This window comes from Palaemon carinicauda, chromosome 12 (assembly GCF_036898095.1).
Source record: "Palaemon carinicauda isolate YSFRI2023 chromosome 12, ASM3689809v2, whole genome shotgun sequence".
In the NCBI taxonomy this organism is placed as follows: Eukaryota; Metazoa; Arthropoda; class Malacostraca; order Decapoda; family Palaemonidae; genus Palaemon; species Palaemon carinicauda.
In genome coordinates this window covers 66,735,519-66,754,948 of record NC_090736.1, presented here as the reverse complement: position 1 = coordinate 66,754,948, position 19,430 = coordinate 66,735,519, and the positions used below count along the sequence as shown (strand labels likewise).

At 35.7% G+C, this 19,430-nt stretch overlaps 1 protein-coding gene across 1 annotated transcript; it reads left to right on the top strand.

The window, feature by feature from the left end:
• Positions 1-4,830: 4,830 nt before the first annotated feature.
• Positions 4,831-15,533, top strand: LOC137651256 (myb/SANT-like DNA-binding domain-containing protein 3). The gene is made up of 3 exons (XM_068384487.1): positions 4,831-5,006; positions 10,280-10,959; positions 14,314-15,533. Exons 2-3 carry the CDS (start codon positions 10,477-10,479, stop codon positions 15,199-15,201), a joined length of 1,371 nt encoding a protein of 456 aa, XP_068240588.1. The 5' UTR covers positions 4,831-5,006; positions 10,280-10,476; the 3' UTR covers positions 15,202-15,533.
• Positions 15,534-19,430: the final 3,897 nt, after the last annotated feature.

Sequence of the window (19,430 nt, the reverse complement as noted above, 5' to 3'; positions counted from 1 at the left end):
ATTATTATTATTATTATTATTATTATTATTATTATTATTTGCAAACACGTAGCAGATGACTGGCCGCTAGAATCAAGAAGATCTTCACCCATCTCAAGTACTATTTTAGGCTGATTTTTTTTTTTTTTTTTACGGCCAACACAGGAGCTGGTCCCGGGAATATTGTAATTCGCGATGCCTTTCACTCTGTGTGAGACGTCTCCGGACACTGGCAAGGTCGTCCGACCCTATATGAAAATCCGGCTTTAACTCAAGGTTTCGTCCCAGCATAATATGTCTTGACGCACGTAGCTTACATATGGAGACGACTTATGTACATACATAAAAAGATGATTGTATACTGTACGTACTATGCACGTTTATGCGCATAAATCTTCATAAATAAGTCGAGAAACATAACGAAGTGCCGGGCCAAGGGCGGGTCGCGATTTCTACATGGGGTCAAGCTAAAATTTGTTATTTCGGGGAATACTGTATTTCCTCTACCTACGTGACCAGTTTTTATATGATTTTTTTTTTCCACTTAATGCGTATACGGAAGTGGTCAAAATTAAAATGATGTGCGTAAAAACACTGATATAAATGTGTATAATTTATTCTGGTCTCTTTACCTACATACATATGTGTATTGGCTACTTCTAATAATCATCATTACCTCCGTCAACGAAGTTGAAAGGAGTTTATGCTTTATTCATGTTTGAGTGTTTGATTGTGTTTGTTTGTGTGTGTTTATATGTAAACAGCTCAAAGGCCCCAAATTTTATGGTAGGGTATTGAAACTTGTAGGGAATAACTGTTATGTAAAAAGCTGGAAATGGATAAATTTTGAAAGGTCAAGGCCAAAGGTCAAGGTCACGGTCAAGCAAAATGTCCAATTCACGTAATCAGCCATAAGTTTAGACATCGTTGTTAGAGAGACTTCAGCCATGGTTCATATTTGAGTGTATGAAAATCCACGCCAAATGATACATGTTAAGGTCGAAGGTCAAGGTCAAAGTCAATCAAAAGGTCAATTTCCTGACATCAACCATACGGCCACAATTTGGATGGTAAATTAACAAAACTTGCAGTGATTTTAAACTGTTATGCAAAGAGTTGTTAAGGTCGAAGGTCAATGTTGAGTCCAAGGTCAAGGTCAAGCGAGTCCAAGGTCAATGTCTAGCAAAGGGTTAAATTTCAGTCGTCAAGTGTGCGGCCACAATTTTAATCATAAAGTAATGAAACTCGGAGGGATTTTAAACTGTTATGTTAAGAGCTGTTAAGGTTAAAGGTCAAGGTCAAGTCATGGTCCAAGTCAAGCAAAAGGGGAAATTCCAGTCATTAACCATACAGCCACAATTTTAATCGCAAAGTAATGAAACTCGAAGGGATTTTGAACTGTTATGTTAAGAGCTGTTAAGGTCAAAGATCAAGGTCAAGTCCAAGGTCCAAGTCAAGTAAAAGGAGAAATTCCAGTCATCAACCATAGGGCCAAAATTTTATTCGTAAAGTAATGAAACTTACTGGGATTTTAAACTGTTATGTAAATACCTGTTAAGATCGAAGGTCAAGGTTGAGCCCAAGGTCAAGGTCAAATTTGATTCATCAACTATGCGGCCATAATTTTGATTGTAAAGTAATGAAAATTGCAGGGATATTAAACTGTTATGTAAAGAGTTGTTCAGGTCGAGGGTCAAGGTCAAATCCAAGATCTAGGTCAAGCAAAAGGTCAAATTCCAGTCATCAACCATACGGCCACAAATTTAATCTCAAGTTAATGAAACTTGCAGTAATTTTCAACTGTTATGTAAAGAGTTGTTAAGGTCGAAAGTAAAGGTCGAGTCCAAGGTCAAGGTTAAGCAAAAGGTCAAATTCCAGTTATCACCTATATGGCAACAATTTTAATTTTAAAGTACTAAAACTTTCAGGGATCTTGAACTGTTATGTAAAGAGCTGTTAAGGTCCAAGGTCAAGCTAGAGTCAAAGATCAAGGTCAAGCAAAAGGCTAAATTCCGGTCATCAACCACACAGCCACAATTTTAATAGAAAATTAATGAAACTTGCAGGGATTTTAAACTGTTATGCAAAGAGCTGTTAAGAACGAAGGTCAAGGTCAAGTCTAAGGTCAAAGTCAAGCAAAAGGTCAAATTCCGGTCATCAACCATACAGTTACAATTTTAATCATAAAATAATGAAACTTGCAGGGATTTTAAACTGTTATGAAAGGAACTGTTATGTTTGAAGGTCAAGCTCATGTCAAAGGTTATGGTAAAGCAAAATGTCAAATTCCTGTCATAACCATATGGCTAAAAAATTTAATTGTAAAGTATTGAAACTTGCAAGGATTTTGAACTGATATGGAAAGAGCTTTTAAGGTCAAAAGTCAAGGTCAAGTCTAATGTCAAGGTCAAGCAGAAGGTAAAATTCTGGTCATCACTTATACGATTACAATTTTAATCATGAAGTAATGAAACTTGCAGGGATTTTAAACTGTTAAGCAAAGAGCTGTTAAGGTTGCAGGTCGAGGTCAAGTCCAAGGTCAAGGTCAAGGAAAAGGTTAAATTCTGGTCATCAAACATACAGCTACGATTTAATCGTAAAGTAATGAAACTTACAGGAATTTTAAACAATTATGCAAAGAGTTGTTATGGTCGAAGGTCAAGGTCATGTCTAAGGTCAAAATGTAGCAGGAGTCAAATTCCAGTCATCAACCATATGGCAACAATTTTAATTGTAAATTAATCAAACTTGCAGTAATTTTAAACTCATGCAAAGAGCTGGTAAGGTTGAAGGTCAAGGTCAAGTACAAGGTTGAGGTCAAGCAAAAGGTCAAATTCCTTTCATCAACTATACAGCTACAATTATAGTCCTAAAGTAATTAAACTTACAGGGATTTTAAACTGTTATGTAAATAGCTGTTAAGGTCGAAAGTCAAGGTCAAGTCCTAGGTCAAGGTCAAGTTCAAGGTCAAGCAAAAGGTCTAATTCTGGTCATCAACCATACGACCATAAATTTAATAATAAGTTAATGAAACTTGCAGGGATTCAAAGCTGTTATGCAAAGAGCTGTTAAGGTCGAAAGTCAAGGTCAAGTCCAAGGTCAATGTCAAGCAAGGGTCAAATTCCGGTCATCAACCAAACGGTTACAAGTTTTAACCGCAAAGTAATGAAACTTGCAGGGATTTTAAACTGTTAGGTAAAGAGCAGTTAGGGTTGAAGGTTAAGGTCGAGTACAAGGTCAAGCAAAAGGTCAAATTCAGGTCATCAGCCAAACACCTATAATTTCAATCTTAAAGTAATGAAACTTGCAGGGATTTTAAAACTTATGTAAAGAGCAGTTAAGGTCAAGGTCGAGTCCAAGATCAAGGTCAAGCAAAAGGCCAAATTCTTATTATCAAACATACGGCCACAATTTTAATCTTAAAGTAGTGAAACTTGCAGGGATTTCGAACTGTTATGTAAAGAGCTGATAATGATTGATTGATTCCGGGAAAGGCAAGCCGGTTTCGAGAAATAAGCTGCCGTGGCGGAGGTCTGTACTCTCAAAGTGCTTCTGTAGTTATTATTATTATTATTATTATTATTATTATTATTATTATTATTATTATTATTATATAAAAAGACCCTCCGAATGGCAAACAAAAATAAATGATATAAAAAGTAAAAAAATGTACAAATAAATAGATGAGGGAAACGTAAAAATAAACACTGAATCAAAAAAAAAATTTATATATATATATATATATATATATATATATATATATATATATATATATATATATATATATATATATATATATATATATATATATATATATATATATATATATATATCAGGCTGTATAAAGTGTCGGTTCAGAAAAGCTAGGACATATTCGAAAACTTAGAAACTGGTTAGATGAGATTTGAAATAAGCCATAACTGCTTAAGTCTCAAACAGTGTAATCAAAAGAAGATGAAATTGAGCACTGCAATTTACCAGACATCTGTTTGTTGTTAGAAGCACATAAACATACGCACTTGAAATAATAACGTGAATAAGGTTTGAAGGCGATAGAGCGCATGCGGATTCTGTAAATAAGATAAATTATTATTATTATTACTAGCTAGGCTACAACCCTAGTTGGAAAAGCAGGATGCTATAAACCCAGGGGCTCCAACAGGAATAACAGCCCAGTGAGGAAAGGAAAAAAAAGGAAAAATAAAATATTTTAGATCGCATAGTGTGCCCGAGTGTACCCTCCAGCAAGAAAACTCTAACCCAAGACAGCGGAAGACCATGGTACACAGGCTATGGCACTACCCAAGACTAGAGAACAATAGTTTGATTATGGAGTGTCCTTCTCCTCGATGAGCTGCTTACCATAGCTAGAGTCTCTTCTACCCTTACCAAGAGGAAAGTGGCCACTGAACAATTACAGTGCAATAGTAAACCCATTGAGAGAAGAAGAATTGTTTGGTAATCTCAGTGTTGTCACGGGTATGGGGACAGAGAAGAATATGTAAAGAATAGACCAGACTATTTGGTGTGTGTGTGTGTAGGCAAAGGGAAAATGAACCGTAACGAGAGAGAATGATTCAATGTAGTACTGTCTGGCCAGTCAAAGGACCCCATAACTCTCTAGCGGTAGTATTTCACCGGGTGGCTGATGCCCTGTCCAATCTACTACCTATCAAATGGCGCGAAATTCTCTAAGAATCATCCTAGATGAAAATGTTGTTTTGCTTAGACGCGAGGAATAACCCCTTAGCCTTCCATTGTGTGTGTATGTATCCAGCCACACCTTATCTCGACCTTTTATCAGAGGCGGGTGTTCGATAGCTGAGATAGCAGCCAAAGATAAGGTGCACTAGCTCGATACTGCCAGGCGACGTTCACCAAATAAAGAGCTCCAGGAATAACTACCACCAACAGTCTCTTTTCACTTCGAACGTTACGTAGGCATTTACAGATTTTCTCATTGCTTCTACCTCATTTTCTTCCTCTTAGGATATTCGGATACCATGCAGATTGAGATTGGAAATGAGGTGAGTTATTAAAAAACATCAAGGGGACAATTGTCCATGTTGTGGATACACTGTAGGCCAAGGTAGCTACGATTAGTGACAGTATTTATTTGCCATAACTGATTACTGATTATTTGTATGAGTGCGTGCGTGCGGGCGTTCGTGTGTGTGTGTATATATATATATATATATATATATATATATATATATATATATATATATATATATATATATATATATATATATATATATATATCGATGAAGAGAACAATTCCACATTCATCAACCTCCCAGAATTATGAATGATTTTGTATACCATCACAAACTGAAGAAGGTTTACCAAAAGTCCTTCGCCTTCGATTCACTGTCCCATTCACGTCTGTCTAGGATATACTTTGGTAGCTTTAGTTCCTCGGTTCAAACATTTCTTACATAATATTCAACGAACAATGAGAGTTGGTTCAGCATTATTTTTCACATTCACTCCTCTTCTATTTGAAACCTCTACCAGGTAGCCTAACCCTCTACCTTCCTATTGTTTTGTATTTTCCTAATCTCGACACTTCTCTTCTATCTGAAATCTAAAGAGAAGTCATCCATCATTTGCGGTATTTAGCCTACTCAAAATCCCTTTACAATGCAATCACTTCCATAATGACATATCTCTCTCTCTCTTTTCTTCTCCTTCCCTTTAGCCTACCCTGATAATTACAATTCTCCTTTACCCTATTCCAATACTTTTAAAAGTGTTTATGAATCTCTTGCTTCTTTTCCTGTCACCAACTAAAATTGTATCATCAGTAGGCTAAACATCAGCCATGCTGCATGCCACTAAAACTGTTATATATAACGCCTAACTCTGCGCATCGATCTTTTGTTCTTTCTCCATTCATCTATCTATCTGCTCCATCAATAGGAATACGAAGCAGACAGGAAAACATAGCATAACATCATCTTCGATCTACTTTTGCACGGAATGGAACACACTTACATCTACAGATTCTAACGCAAAACATTTAACTCATCATGACACCTTCTGTCAGGTCGAAATAAATTTCCTTCTGAACAATATATTGTAATATCTTTCTATTCTGCCATTGCTTCCAAAGTTTTCTGTAGATCAATACGCAGCATAATAAGTTCCTTACCTCTAAAGTTAAAAACTTCTCCCATAACTAATTTTGTAATAAGCACTTGATTGACACAATCTTTCTTTGTTTTAAGCCATAGTGCTTTTATTAAGTCAATCATCCAATTATTTTTCTTACTTTATCAATATAATTTCATGTACTCTCAATCTTGATCATATTTGCGTTCGTTCCCATCTATTTTTATCCAATTATACCTCACCCGCCTTGGGTAATCATCCAGTCTCATTGCCATCACTCCATGGATCTATTTTTCTACTAATTCCAACAAATCTTTATACTTTTACTTACTCCTATCTCTGTTGCTCTCATTATAAGCAAAATTGTCAAATTAATTAGTATTCCCAAATAGACACTAACCGTTTCAAATACCGATTGGTCAAAGTCTAACTCTGATCCAGCCTCAATTTTCAATACTTGGAAGTATTCGCTTCAATGTCAGATGATTCTTCCCAAAAATAATCTTAAGACGCTTTCACAATAGCGAAAATTACGAAGTGGTTTTTTTTTTTTTTTTTTTTTTTTTTTTTTTTTTTTTTTTTTTGCCGTCGACTTTCCAAAGAAATCGACGTCGACTATTTTGTACTTTGGCTGCAGTCACACACATTCTTCTTCATACTTTGGTTGATGTCGTCAAAACGATATTATTATTATTATTATTATTATTATTATTATTATTATTATTATTATTATTATTATTATTATTACAAGCTAAACTACAACCCTAGTTGGAAAAACAAGATCAGGGGTTCAACAGGAAAAATAGCCCAGTAAGGAAAGAAAACAAGGCAATAAATAAACTGTAAGTTAAGTATTGAACAATTAATATATCTTAAAAACAGTAACAACATTAAATTATATCTTTTACGTACAAACTCTAAAAAATTTTCAAGGAAAAAAAAACGAGGAAGAAAAATAAGAGAGAATAGTGTGCCCGAGTGTACCCTCAAACAAATCATCTCAGCTGTGACTTCCCGGACTGATAAAACAATTATGCCTAATACAAGGCAACTTGTGGGTTGTGTTTGTATGTGCTTTACGGAGTAGTGTAGAAAAAAAAATGGTTTTGGGTTCAGTCCTGGTTAAAATTACGTAAATCATAGAGTAGTGATTCTTTTTTTTTCTTTTTTTTTATACCCCTTTTAAGAAACTATCATGGTTATAGTCCCATCATAGGCCTCTTCTCTCCCTCATCTCTTCGACCAAAAACTGTTCAGACACTCTCGTCCACTGTAGCAAACTCTCTCCATCTTCCGTTCGATTACTTGAAATTTGTGCTCTCGAGATGTAAACAAACAATGGAGTCGACAGAAGCGAAGAGTTGAATTCGATCCATATCGTCATCAAAATTTGTGACGACAACAAAAAGTCGACGTCAAATTAAAAAGTCGACGGAAATTTCACGTGTGACAGCCTTAGTTCAGGAGAGAGAATTTAAGGGAACCCTTTTTCTATTACATATACAAATGTCCTATTGTTATTTCTTATTGATTTTTAGGTGCTGGTCTCAAATCCATTCGGGTGCCAGGTCCAAAACCTTGAGCATTTCTTGTAGGAATGCAAAAATCCAAGATGGCCGCTATGAAACAAGAAAATTTTATTTTTTGCATATCTACGAAAATGTCCAATGTTTCTCCCTGGCCCTCGTCAAATTCAGAACCAGCAGCTCAAAATGATATAGAAAATAGGAAAAGATAATAGTATATGTTATAAAACAAGGTCTAATGTCACCATGTCATGTAGCCTGGAGTATCTTTTCGTTTGAAACCTCTTTTGAATGTTGCGGGCTAAGATTCGCAGAATCGGTAAAATTTGTCTCCGGTACAAACTTGTATTCCTTCCGAATATTCATTCTCTGGTTTAAAGGTTTACCTTGGATTTTCATTACTTCCTTTATTTTGTCTCTGACTTTTTTTTTCCCTTTTTTTTTGTGGCTACTTCTTTTTGTGTCTTTGTGCACGATATCTTTTGATGCTATTTTTAAACAATCCGACTTCAATCCTTTCAACTTTTAATTTCTCTCTCTCTCTCTCTCTCTCTCTCTCTCTCTCTCTCTCTCTCTCTCTCTCTCTCTCTCTCTCTCTCTCTCTCTCTCTCTCTATATATATATATATATATATATATATATATATATATATATATATATATATATATATATATATATGTATATATACTGTATATATATGTATGTATATATATATATATATATATATATATATATATATATATATATATATATATATATATGTGTGTGTGTGTGTGTGTGTGTGTATGTGTGTATATATATATATATATATATATATATATATATATATATATATATATATATATATATATATGTGTGTGTGTGTGTGTGTGTGTGTGTGTGTGTGTGTGTACATGTATGATGTATATAAGTATAGGATGTGTGTGCGAGAGAGAAAGCATAATTTCTGAATAGCCCAGCGCCTTCACCTAATAAATTTCAGCAGAATCAACCCGCAAAGGGATTGTCAAAATCTGCCTCTTAAAATATAGCATCAAAATGTTTTAAAAAATCAGGAATAAAGTTGTAAAGTGTGAATTTACAAGAGACAAAAACCCCGCATTAGATCCTTGAGTCTGACATAGAGGTCTCTGGGGGGAAGTGTTTCGAGGTGAAATGAAGAGAGAAGAAATAGGGGTTGGGTCATTCGTCAGTCAAATAGATTACCTTTGATTATTAGGTATCTCTTGGAGGAGAGAGAGAGAGAGAGAGAGAGAGAGAGAGAGAGAGAGAGAGAGAGAGAGAGAGAGAGAGAGAGAGAGAGAGAGAGAGAGAGAGAGAGAGAGAGAGAGAGAAGGCGAATTGGGCCAAATGTGCCATATTCCAAAGAAGGCCACATATTATTATTATTATTATTATTATTATTATTATTATTATTATTATTATTATTATTGTAATATAAGCTACAAACCTAGCTGGAAAAAAAGATGCTATAAGCCCAAGGGCTCCAACAAGGAAAAATAGCCAAATGAGGTAAGGAAACAAGGAAATAAATAAACTGCAAAAGAAGTAATATACAATTAGAATAAAACACTCTAAGAGCAGTAACAACAATAAAATAGATCTTTCATATATAAACTATAAAAAAAAACAAGAGGAAGAAAAACTAGATCTGCGATGAAAAACAAAAGAACTTTTGACAACGAAACCAAATAGCTTAACGAAGATATGTATCATATGTCCGAAGTGTTGAGGTTAGCGTAAAACCAAAGTCGTCGTCAATACTGACTTTATTAAGTAGAAAATAACACACAAAAGTAAATGGCCATTGGCGAACATCAGGTCAGCAGAATACAAAAACAAGGAAGTCACAAAACGTCACAAAAGTATAGATGACGCAAGGGTACAAAAGTATTGGAATTTACGGAAGAGGATTTAGTCATTCATAATGTAAAATGATAAACACATAAAATAAGGAATCTAATTCTGTTACATTCAATGGTAAAACAATGATAATAGATCAATATACGACAGTATGAAAAGCATTTTGGCCACTCTCTTTGTTAGACAATGTTAATGTAGCCAGGGAACTCAAATTGGTGCATAAAGAAATATGAATAAAAAAATGTAATATTTCTCACGACTGGTTTAATCGGAAGAAAATAAATCAAATGGAACACGTCTAGTATTAAAAGCCACTCATGAGTGGCAGAGAGCAAGGGACAGTGACAATGTCCTAGCTAGCAGCACAATAGCCTCAAGACTGACCATATGTATATACATATGATCAGCACCCAATTCCCTTCTCCACCCAAGTTAGGACCAGGGAGAGCCAGAGAATGGCTGCAGAAGACTCAGCAGGTAGACCTATAGACTCAGTCAAACACCCCTTCCATAGTTCACAAGGCTGGTGAATTGGACTTGAAGCCCAGTTCGGCGATCACCAGGCAGGGCCGTTTCCAATAGGCCATCACAATCCTAAATATACATAACAAGGCAGAGGGATAGACGAACACATAACTAGAAAGATACACAGATAGAGTCATTATTGTTGGTATTATACCTGTTGATAACATCTTTACTTTTATCCTGGAACTGCTGGTGCATTTGAGATGTTTGCCATATATATGACATAAGTTATATTATTTCACTTTTTGAGTAACTTTCTTTGTTTATTTCAGGCATCCACACACCTACAAACTTGTACTATATTTCTGTAGCAATAAAGAAGAATTAGTAGCAGAAAGGCGAGGAAGAAAATTTGAAGCAGAAGAAGTCTGAAATGATAGAAAAGAAGGAAATTCGATTTCAATCACAAATTGCATTAGTACAGCTTTCCTGTATAAAGAGCAAGAAGGAGAAGGAACATGATTAGGCTATGATGGACAGTTTGGTATTTTCCAGAAGCAGCGGCAACAGAAGCATCAGTGCTTCTGCGGCTGAGCGAACGCTTCTTCTGGGAGCGTTGGCGACGCACATGGGTGTTTTGGACACCCGAGAAAATGATTCTCAAACGGTCACAAGAAAAGCTGAACTTTGGGATGAAATCACAAGACACTTTAACTCAAACGCCACGACGCCTAGGTCCAAACAACAGATCCAGACGCTCTACAAGAACATGAAGGCCAAGGCCAGAAGGTATGAGGCTCGTCTGGCTGAAATGGCCAATGGTATTCCCCCGCCAGACCCAGATCCGATATCGGAGATGCTCTTGGGTCTCCTTCAACAGCAGTTGAGGCACCAACGACGTCATCTTAAAAATCTCATGGCTAGAGACTCTAGCATTGGCAGCCTCCATCATAACACTTCTCTATCTCCTACCATTCGACAGACTTCGGCTGCTTTCATTAATCCAGAACAGGTGAGTATTCGTTTGTCCTTTTCAATACACCAATACAGTATATATACAGTAGATATACAGTAGATATTCAGTATATATGCAGTATATATACAGTATATATACAGCATATATATTATCATCTCCTACACCTATTGACGCAAAGGGCCTTGGTTAGATTTTGCCAGTCGTCTCTATCTTCTATGGATTTAGTCAATCTATGAACAGTATATATATATATATATATATATATATATATATATATATATATATATATATATATATATATATATATACATATATATATATATATATATATATATATATATATATATATATATATATATACTGTATTTATATATATACCATCATCATTATCATTAGCTATAACTGGTTCACTGCAGGACAAAGGACTCAGACATGTCCTTCCAATCACTCCTGTTTATGTCTTTCTATGCATGTCTATACCTGCATATTTTCCTGGTTTCTCAATCCATTGTCTTCTCTTCCTTCCCCTACTTGTCCATTTCCTTGTCTTACATGTTGTTAGAATATCCCATACTTTAGTTTGCTCTCGCATCCATGTTGCTCTTTTTCTGTCTCATAAGTGTTATTCCCATCATTATTCTTTCCATAGCTCTTTGAGTTGTAATTAGCTTATGTTCTAAGGCTTTAGTAAGGCTCCAAATTTTTTATACATAAGTTAATACTAGTAGGCCCATTTAATTAAATATTTTTCTTTTTAGAGAAAGTGGCATTTTACTTTTCATAACCTCATTTTGTTTACCAAATGCTTTTCATCCCATGCTTATACTACTTTTGATTTTGGTCTCATATCCTGGAAAAACGCTTACAGTCTGCTCTGAGTATGTATATTCATTAACAATCTATAGACGTTCACCCATAACCCTTATTTGTTGTTTCTGCATTTTCATTAGACACTATTTTAGTTTTACTTATATTCATTTTCAGTCATGCATTTCTGGTTTTTCCATTCAAATCGACGATCTTTAGCAACTCCTCCCATGATTCACTAAACACAACTAGGTCATCTGCAAATCTTAAGTTATCAAGGTATTCTCCATTAATGTTAATTCCAACATTTTCCAATCTAAGTTTCTAAAAAACTTCTAGGCATGATGTGAATAATTTAAGAGAGATGGGGTCTCCTGTGTAACTCCTTCCTCAACTGGAATTTTCTCACTATCTTTGTGTAGTTTTAAGATTGCTGTACTTCCTGAGTAGATAATCAAGAGTTCTAACATAAGAGACATCTATTCATTGCATTTGAAGTGCTTTCATTACTGCCGATGTTTTGACAGAATAAAAACTTTCTTATAGTCTATAAATGTTATACATAGTAGTTTGTCATACTCTGTTGATTTTCCAAAGCTGATTAACCACAGGAATATGGTCAGTTTATATATATATATATATATATATATATATATATATATATATATATATATATATATATATATATATATATATGTGTGTGTGTGTGTGTGTGTGTGTGTGTGTGCTTAAGCGAGGATTTGAACCTGTGCCTCAGAGACAAAATTAAACTGTCAATTGACTTAGACCTCTCTTGATGAACGAATGATATAAGCCAACCATGTGGGGTCACATATCTGTAACTAAGCTCTGCAACTCGCTGCGATGTTAGAAAATCCAAGAAACTGCAGAATGTCCAGCGATTGTTCTGCTGTTTTATGTCAGAACGACCAGTTGCACGCTTCCTGCAAGATTCCCTCTCGCTTATTCCTGGGCTTGGGCGTCTGTTGGAGGACGAGTTGAACGGGAGTCACAGCCTACTGCGTTCAGCATAATGATTAACCCTGCAAATAATTGGGACTAGAGTGGATTCCCAGGAGATTTATTGCGAGGGCTTAAGAATACTGCTCAATTACCACTCGATTACCACTAGATTGCCACTTGACTTATCAGTGAGTGCACAACGATTGGCAAGGAGGTATATGAAGGGAAGTTTCTGTATCTACTTCATTCGTAGTGATCATTTAAAAAATTTTATGTGTTCATATTCTTTATTTTCTATTTAAGTCATTGACAATGATTTAGCGTTTTATCTATTCACGTTTGTTTTATTTATTGATTTAATTCAGTGAAAATTCAACATCTTTTTATCTATTCATATTCTTTATTTTCTATTTGTCATTGATATTGACTGCACATTTTATTTATTCACGTTAATTTTCTTTATCAATTTCATTCATAGTGACCATTCAACACCTTTTTATCTATTCATATTCTTTATTTCCTATTTAAGTCATTGAAAATTATTGCAGATTTTATTTGTTCACATTCGTTTTCTTTATTGATTTCATTCATATTGACCAGAGTTAGAGGACCTGCGAACTGTGACAGGTCATCTCTCTATCCCTGCTTTTAAGAGAGTGGGAAACATCACATGGTCGTGGTGCTGTGTGCCAGATTGCAGGCTCCATATACTCACTAGAATCTACAAAGATTTCGTCGTACATACCATGCAATTGTTGCAAAGGAACAGTTGCCAGGTCGTGCTGAGGTATGATTTGCCTAGGACTCCGCTGCAAAGTTTTGCATCTGACATGAGTCGCAGTGGAAGGTTGCCACAGTTTTGAACAGACCAAAATGTTCGTAACATTGTCTGGACCTGATTAACCTTGTGCGAGACCTCACCGGCCGGTGCGACAGGTTGAGCAACCCTCCCTCAATATTCTGCACATATTCGAGTGGGGTTTGTTGTAGACTGTCAGTACTGAAATATACGGATGTTTTCTAACATCGCAGCGAGTCATAGACCTTAGTTGCAGATGTGTGACCCCAGCCTTATCTGTTGTCTGATGCATAGGTCCGAATCCTGGCTTAGGTAGAAGCACTTAGAAAAAGAATTTGATATTAGACACCCACACACCCACACACACACACACACACACACACACACACACACACACACACATATATATATATATATATATATATATATATATATATATATATATATATATATATATATATGTGTGTGTGTGTGTGTGTGTGTGTGTGTATATATATATATATATATATATATATATATATATATATATATATATATATATATATATATATATATATATATATATGTATATATATATGTGTGTGTGTGAGATTGCCGTTTTATAACCAAAAAAACAATATAGTTTTAGAGGAAATGGGCTGCAAGGTTGGAGTTTTTGAAGAACATTAAGTAAATACGACAGTTATAAGTGAATTTCAGAAAATGCCTGTAGTAACTATAATTTCTAATTTGATTTAGAATAGATTGTTTGATATTGCTGTTAATAACATTACTTCAAAGTTATTTTACTCTTGAGGTTTTTTTTTTCTTTTGTTCCACAGATGATGCAGGTGTTCCTAAGTGAGGGAACTAGAGAAGAAGTAGATATAAAATCCAAAAATTGCGAAGAAGAACTTACTAGAACAACAGAACCCATCATAGGTAGTTCTTCTTCTCCGGCCTATCCGGAAACACTGGAATCTGCAGCGAAACCTTCTTTACCAGTTAATCTCTCAGAGTCTGTCGATGATTCAAAGCCGAGTTCCTCTCCGCTTTCACTATTAACTGATGGCAGTCACCCATCATCTATTATTGACAACTGTAATGACGAAGATCTGTCACCAAATCCTAGCACCACTCATGAGATTGACAGTCAGAACTTACAGGCAGTACTAGCCCCTCTTGTACAGTCACCTTCTGTTACGAAGGATGGTCAGTGTAAAAAGCTTAACCAGTACCCACCACAGTCTTTACAAAATGGTGATTTTGAGGCCCTGACAAGTTCCCTTGATGCAATAGCCGCGTTGAAAAACCTTCATAACTCTGAAGAAATGATAAACAATAGGTCACATAGCCAGACATGGTCAGAGACAACATCTCCTATCCTAAAGAGACCTTGCCTAGAAAACTTTTCTAGACACTATCTGGCATCGGTTTCTAAAATGCTGTGCTGCCACCCTCCAGATTCCAATACAAAGATGACCTGCTGTTCCCCAGAGACCCACTCAAAGCTATTAGCTATGGCTCAGGAAGAACATGAAATAAAGGTCACACTTCTCAAAAGGGAGATAGAACACAAGGATAGTGAACATGGAGTGAAGATGAAAATTTTAAAAATGGAACAAGAAGAAGCTACACTTCGAGTAGAGGCAGTGAAGAAGCTTTCTGCCATACACAGTAACAACTCTGTAAATGAAAAAGATGAGGTGAAAAGATCATTGTCAGACTGAAAGAATTTCACCTAATTAAGGATTTATGTAATACAGCATGTTGATAATCTAGCTATCTTCTGAAGATTTTATTACATCATAATAAAGCTTAATTTGCTAACTGCAGTAATCATTCAAAGACAACCAGTCGTCATTACCACATAGATATCTGTACACTTTTAAGCAAGAGGTCTGTCTGATAATCATGAAGCATTCTACCTTTTGTACTTATGGATTATATGGTCTTTTCTGTGTAATCTACCCAACACAGTAAAAAAAAATAACCGATAGGGGAGGGCACTTGGTCTAAAATGGATTTCCCAATGATTTCATGTCTCCACACATCACTGACCTGCTCTCCAACTCCTCTCCCTAAATCTATGTCTCTCTTTTTTTTCTCTGTTTCTATATAAACTGGTGTGTTTTTGAAATCCCTCCCCCCCTCCTCTCTCTCTAGACTGGAAGCAGCACAAGCTAGGGCCGTCAAACTAGTTCCACCACTGAGGCAATTTTGATATAGGTGAAGGATGGAATGTTTGAACTTATTTGATCTACAAACTCGATGACTAAGGGATTAGTTAATAGAGGGATTCAAAATTTCTAAAGGAATAACAAATGTAGATTACAACAATCTATTCACGTTTAGCACAAATCAGCCCAGAGATAATTTATACAAACTGAAATTGATACACCACTGAATTTGGTAATTTCTTTACATATGGAATAGCAAATACATGGAACAGACTTCCAGTGGATGTAGTAAACAGTATCACAGTAAACGAGTTCAAGAATAAGGTAGACAAGATCATAAAAATGCTCTTAAATGTTCAAACCAAATTGCTTTACCCACGTGCAAGAAGTACACATTCATATTGTAGATAACTACCTTAACTTCGCTACTAAGGTGGTCATGTGGCGAGCTTGAAGCAGGGGAACAGTCCATCGCAAGAGTGTGTGCATGCCACTGTTACCACAGTATGTTTAAGAGCAAAGTTTGGCCTATGAGCATGGGAGGGGCCCAACCGATGTGACACGTTTAGGATTGGGGAAACCTTTATACAGAAAACATGTTTTGAATTTTACCTCGATGGTGGTGTGGAATAAAAGTTAGAATAATTTTGGAAATACATTAATCCATATAGAAGCAGAGAGAGAGAGAGAGAGAGAGAGAGAGAGAGAGAGAGAGAGAGAGAGAGAGAGAGAGAGAGAGAGAGAGAGAGAGAGAGAGAGAGAGAGAGAGAGAGAGAGAGAAAGAAGGCAAGCCGGGGATCTGTAGAGATATGGCATCAATTGTGAAATCCGTTTAAAACCAAGTTCCCTCCCCTATCAGCCCTTTCTTGTTGCGTTGATTATAACTGTCCATTGTATTTTGATGGAATTTAATGTGATGTGACGATGCATAGTGATTTACATGTCCTAATTAAGTTTGATGAAATTATGATCAATTATTGGAGAATAGTCACTTTGTGCCATCTTTTCGGAAGCTTCAAAAGCAAAGTTATGTCACTCAGTTTCGTGGCATACACAATCAACAATTGGAAGCGGGGGAACAAGACAACTTTTACATTGTAAAGCGGATTTATTTTCTAAGTTAATTGACATAAAATGAGCATAAACCTTCTTACAATTAAATGAATGTCTTCAATTACATAATTACATGATCCAGGAATCTCACGTTGACTCTCAAATTATTTGAATAATTTGGTTTTTCTCAAGTTGTAGATAAAAACGGAATAACTTTACATTTTATCAGGACACACTCGGAGAGAAAGGGCACAGAAGGGAACAACTAAGTTAATTACAATAATGAATTACAAAAAGACAAAGGTTGGCCATCTTGTCGAGTGTTGACGCCAGTCATGTCTGAAAGAGGTCTATCATGGCTGTATGCCTACTGACTTCTGCCCACTTACTACTGATTACACCTGTCTTCCCAGCTGTTCTTATTGGTTCACTCATTGCTGGGGATTATGAGGGCCTGCCTGGCCTCAAGATAGCAATGTAGGCATGCAACTGGGCTCAGAACATTAGGTGCGGTGTAAGCAGATCGATGATGCCAGTAAGAAACTGATTCAAACTAGCTTCCCAGCCCCCGAATTTGGAAACGAGGTCACAGGTCGACAACCTTCTGCCCTGTTTCCAACGAATTCCTATCCCCGTTAATAATCTATATCTCTGTCTTAAAGACTCTTAATTAACCTTGACCTGTCAAAATTATTAAGCAGATAGAGACGAATGGCTGCTAAGTTCTGTATTCTTTAGTTGAGAAAAGATTATATAAATACTCACTCAAAATATGCCTGTCATTTATCTATTGTATATGAATGTCATTTATCTATTGTATATGAATTACACAAAATAACAAGTTTGGTCACAGTAGGAATCCAGGTTATGTTATCATATGATTGAAAGATCATGTCAATATAACTGTGAAGCCAGGCCAAGTAGCAGGGTTGGGATACCTTTGTGAAATCTTGAGTTTGAGGGATTTGCCTGGCCCTGGCTTGGTCACTAATCATATGTGTATGTTCGGTCTCTCGGAACTTTTGTATCTGCACAATGGTGCGTGTCTCTTGCTTCTACCACTCAAGAGAAATCTTTAAACCTGCATTTTGTTGTCATAGGTCTTATCATTAATACAAAACATGAATGAGCATGCGCAATAGCAACAGTGTCAAGCAAAAGACCGTAGATTCTATGGGGAGGAAATTTTATCTAACTTATGACCAATGATAGAAAGAATCTTGGTTAGACTATGGTATGATATTTGCTGAGAGGTCTGTTTATGGACTTGTTATTCAATGTTCCATGGAATTGTTGAAACGTACATTTATAGTTACAAGGATTTTAGTATACCCTTTTTTTCATATAGCCTAACGCTCAGTCATACCCAAATTATTATTATTATTATTATTATTATTATCATTATTATTATTATTATTATTATAAGAGAAACTACTGCCATAGTTGGGAACGCACGAAGTAGCCAAAGGGCTCCAATAAGAAAAGCAGCCTAGTGTGAAGAAAAAAAAAATTGCAAATGTTACATATTAATATCCAGTATTTTTCCCAAACATATAAGCCCTAATTCTCAATGCTGATTTGAGTAAATCAGAATATAGACATTTATCTTTTATAAACAAGATTAATATTACATTTACCATCAAGCAAATTTATTTTTTTGTGAAAATTTTCTTCTTTCACAATGATTTCGCCATGTACTGGAAAACGTACAATACCCTCCTTTTAAAACTAATGTTATTTCTTATTAGCCTAAACATGTTTGCTTTAAATCTGAATGTTTTGGCAATTAATCAATTCAAAGAGTATAAAGAGATGAAAGATTTCTTTCACTATTTGATATGTATAATTCAAGGTAACCTGGCTTGGTATATTTTTCCAATTTGGAACATGCTAAGATTCAGTTATCAATGTAAAAGATTAAGTGCAACTAAGTTTTTTATTCGTGTCTTCCGCCCTAGAGCAAAAATAATTAACGAAATTGAATAATCATTTGAGTTTCGATGGCTTTAAGATATATAGGATAATTTTAAGCAGGGAGGAAATTATATTTTTTTTTCTGTGTGTGAAAAGTAGCAAATTTCATCAATAAAATTTGTTCTAATATGTCAGACAAGTGAAATGTTTCATAGCCTAACACGCGAAAATAAGTAATTGTTCTAAAAGCATAACGTTTGAATGATCAATTGCTTCGTGTTATTGGATCCAAGTTTCTAGTTGGACTGTGGACACAGTAATTCATGATACACCTGGCTTTAATGGAGTGACTCTATCACGTCCTGACTGCGTAGGGAATAATCAAATAACTTTCGTATGCAGGGAGAGATAGCAGATCAGATGGGCAGGTCCACACATACAGGAACTCGCCACGCAGTAAGGGTGTGCCTGGGTGCATGTAGCATTTCCTGAGACAGGTGGGGCAGGAATTCCTGTGTCCAACTGTACCTCTACTGTATGACCTCGAGGTTTCAAATATGCGGGCACAAGACTATACACCAAGCCCCCTCCCACTGGACATCCGGAAGTTGAGCTATTAAGGCTTTGAAGGAGCCGAAGACTATCTTGTTTTCCAAATGCTACTAAAATGTGGGGATTTGACAATTAACGCGGAATAAGTTGTGTGATGCGTTAAATACCCAAGAATGTATATGGCGAATATATCATGTATTTCCTTGTGTTGTCACGGATTGGACCAGAATAAAACAGCCCATATAGCAAGTAAGTATTAA

Excerpts from the sequence above, each read along its gene's own strand:
- LOC137651256 (XM_068384487.1), top strand. The coding sequence starts at position 10,477 with ATGATGGACAGTTTGGTATTTTCCAGAAGCAGCGGCAACAGAAGCATC. Across the intron at positions 10,960-14,313 it reads CTTTCATTAATCCAGAACAG|ATGATGCAGGTGTTCCTAAG; the intron begins GTGAGTATTCGT and ends TTTGTTCCACAG.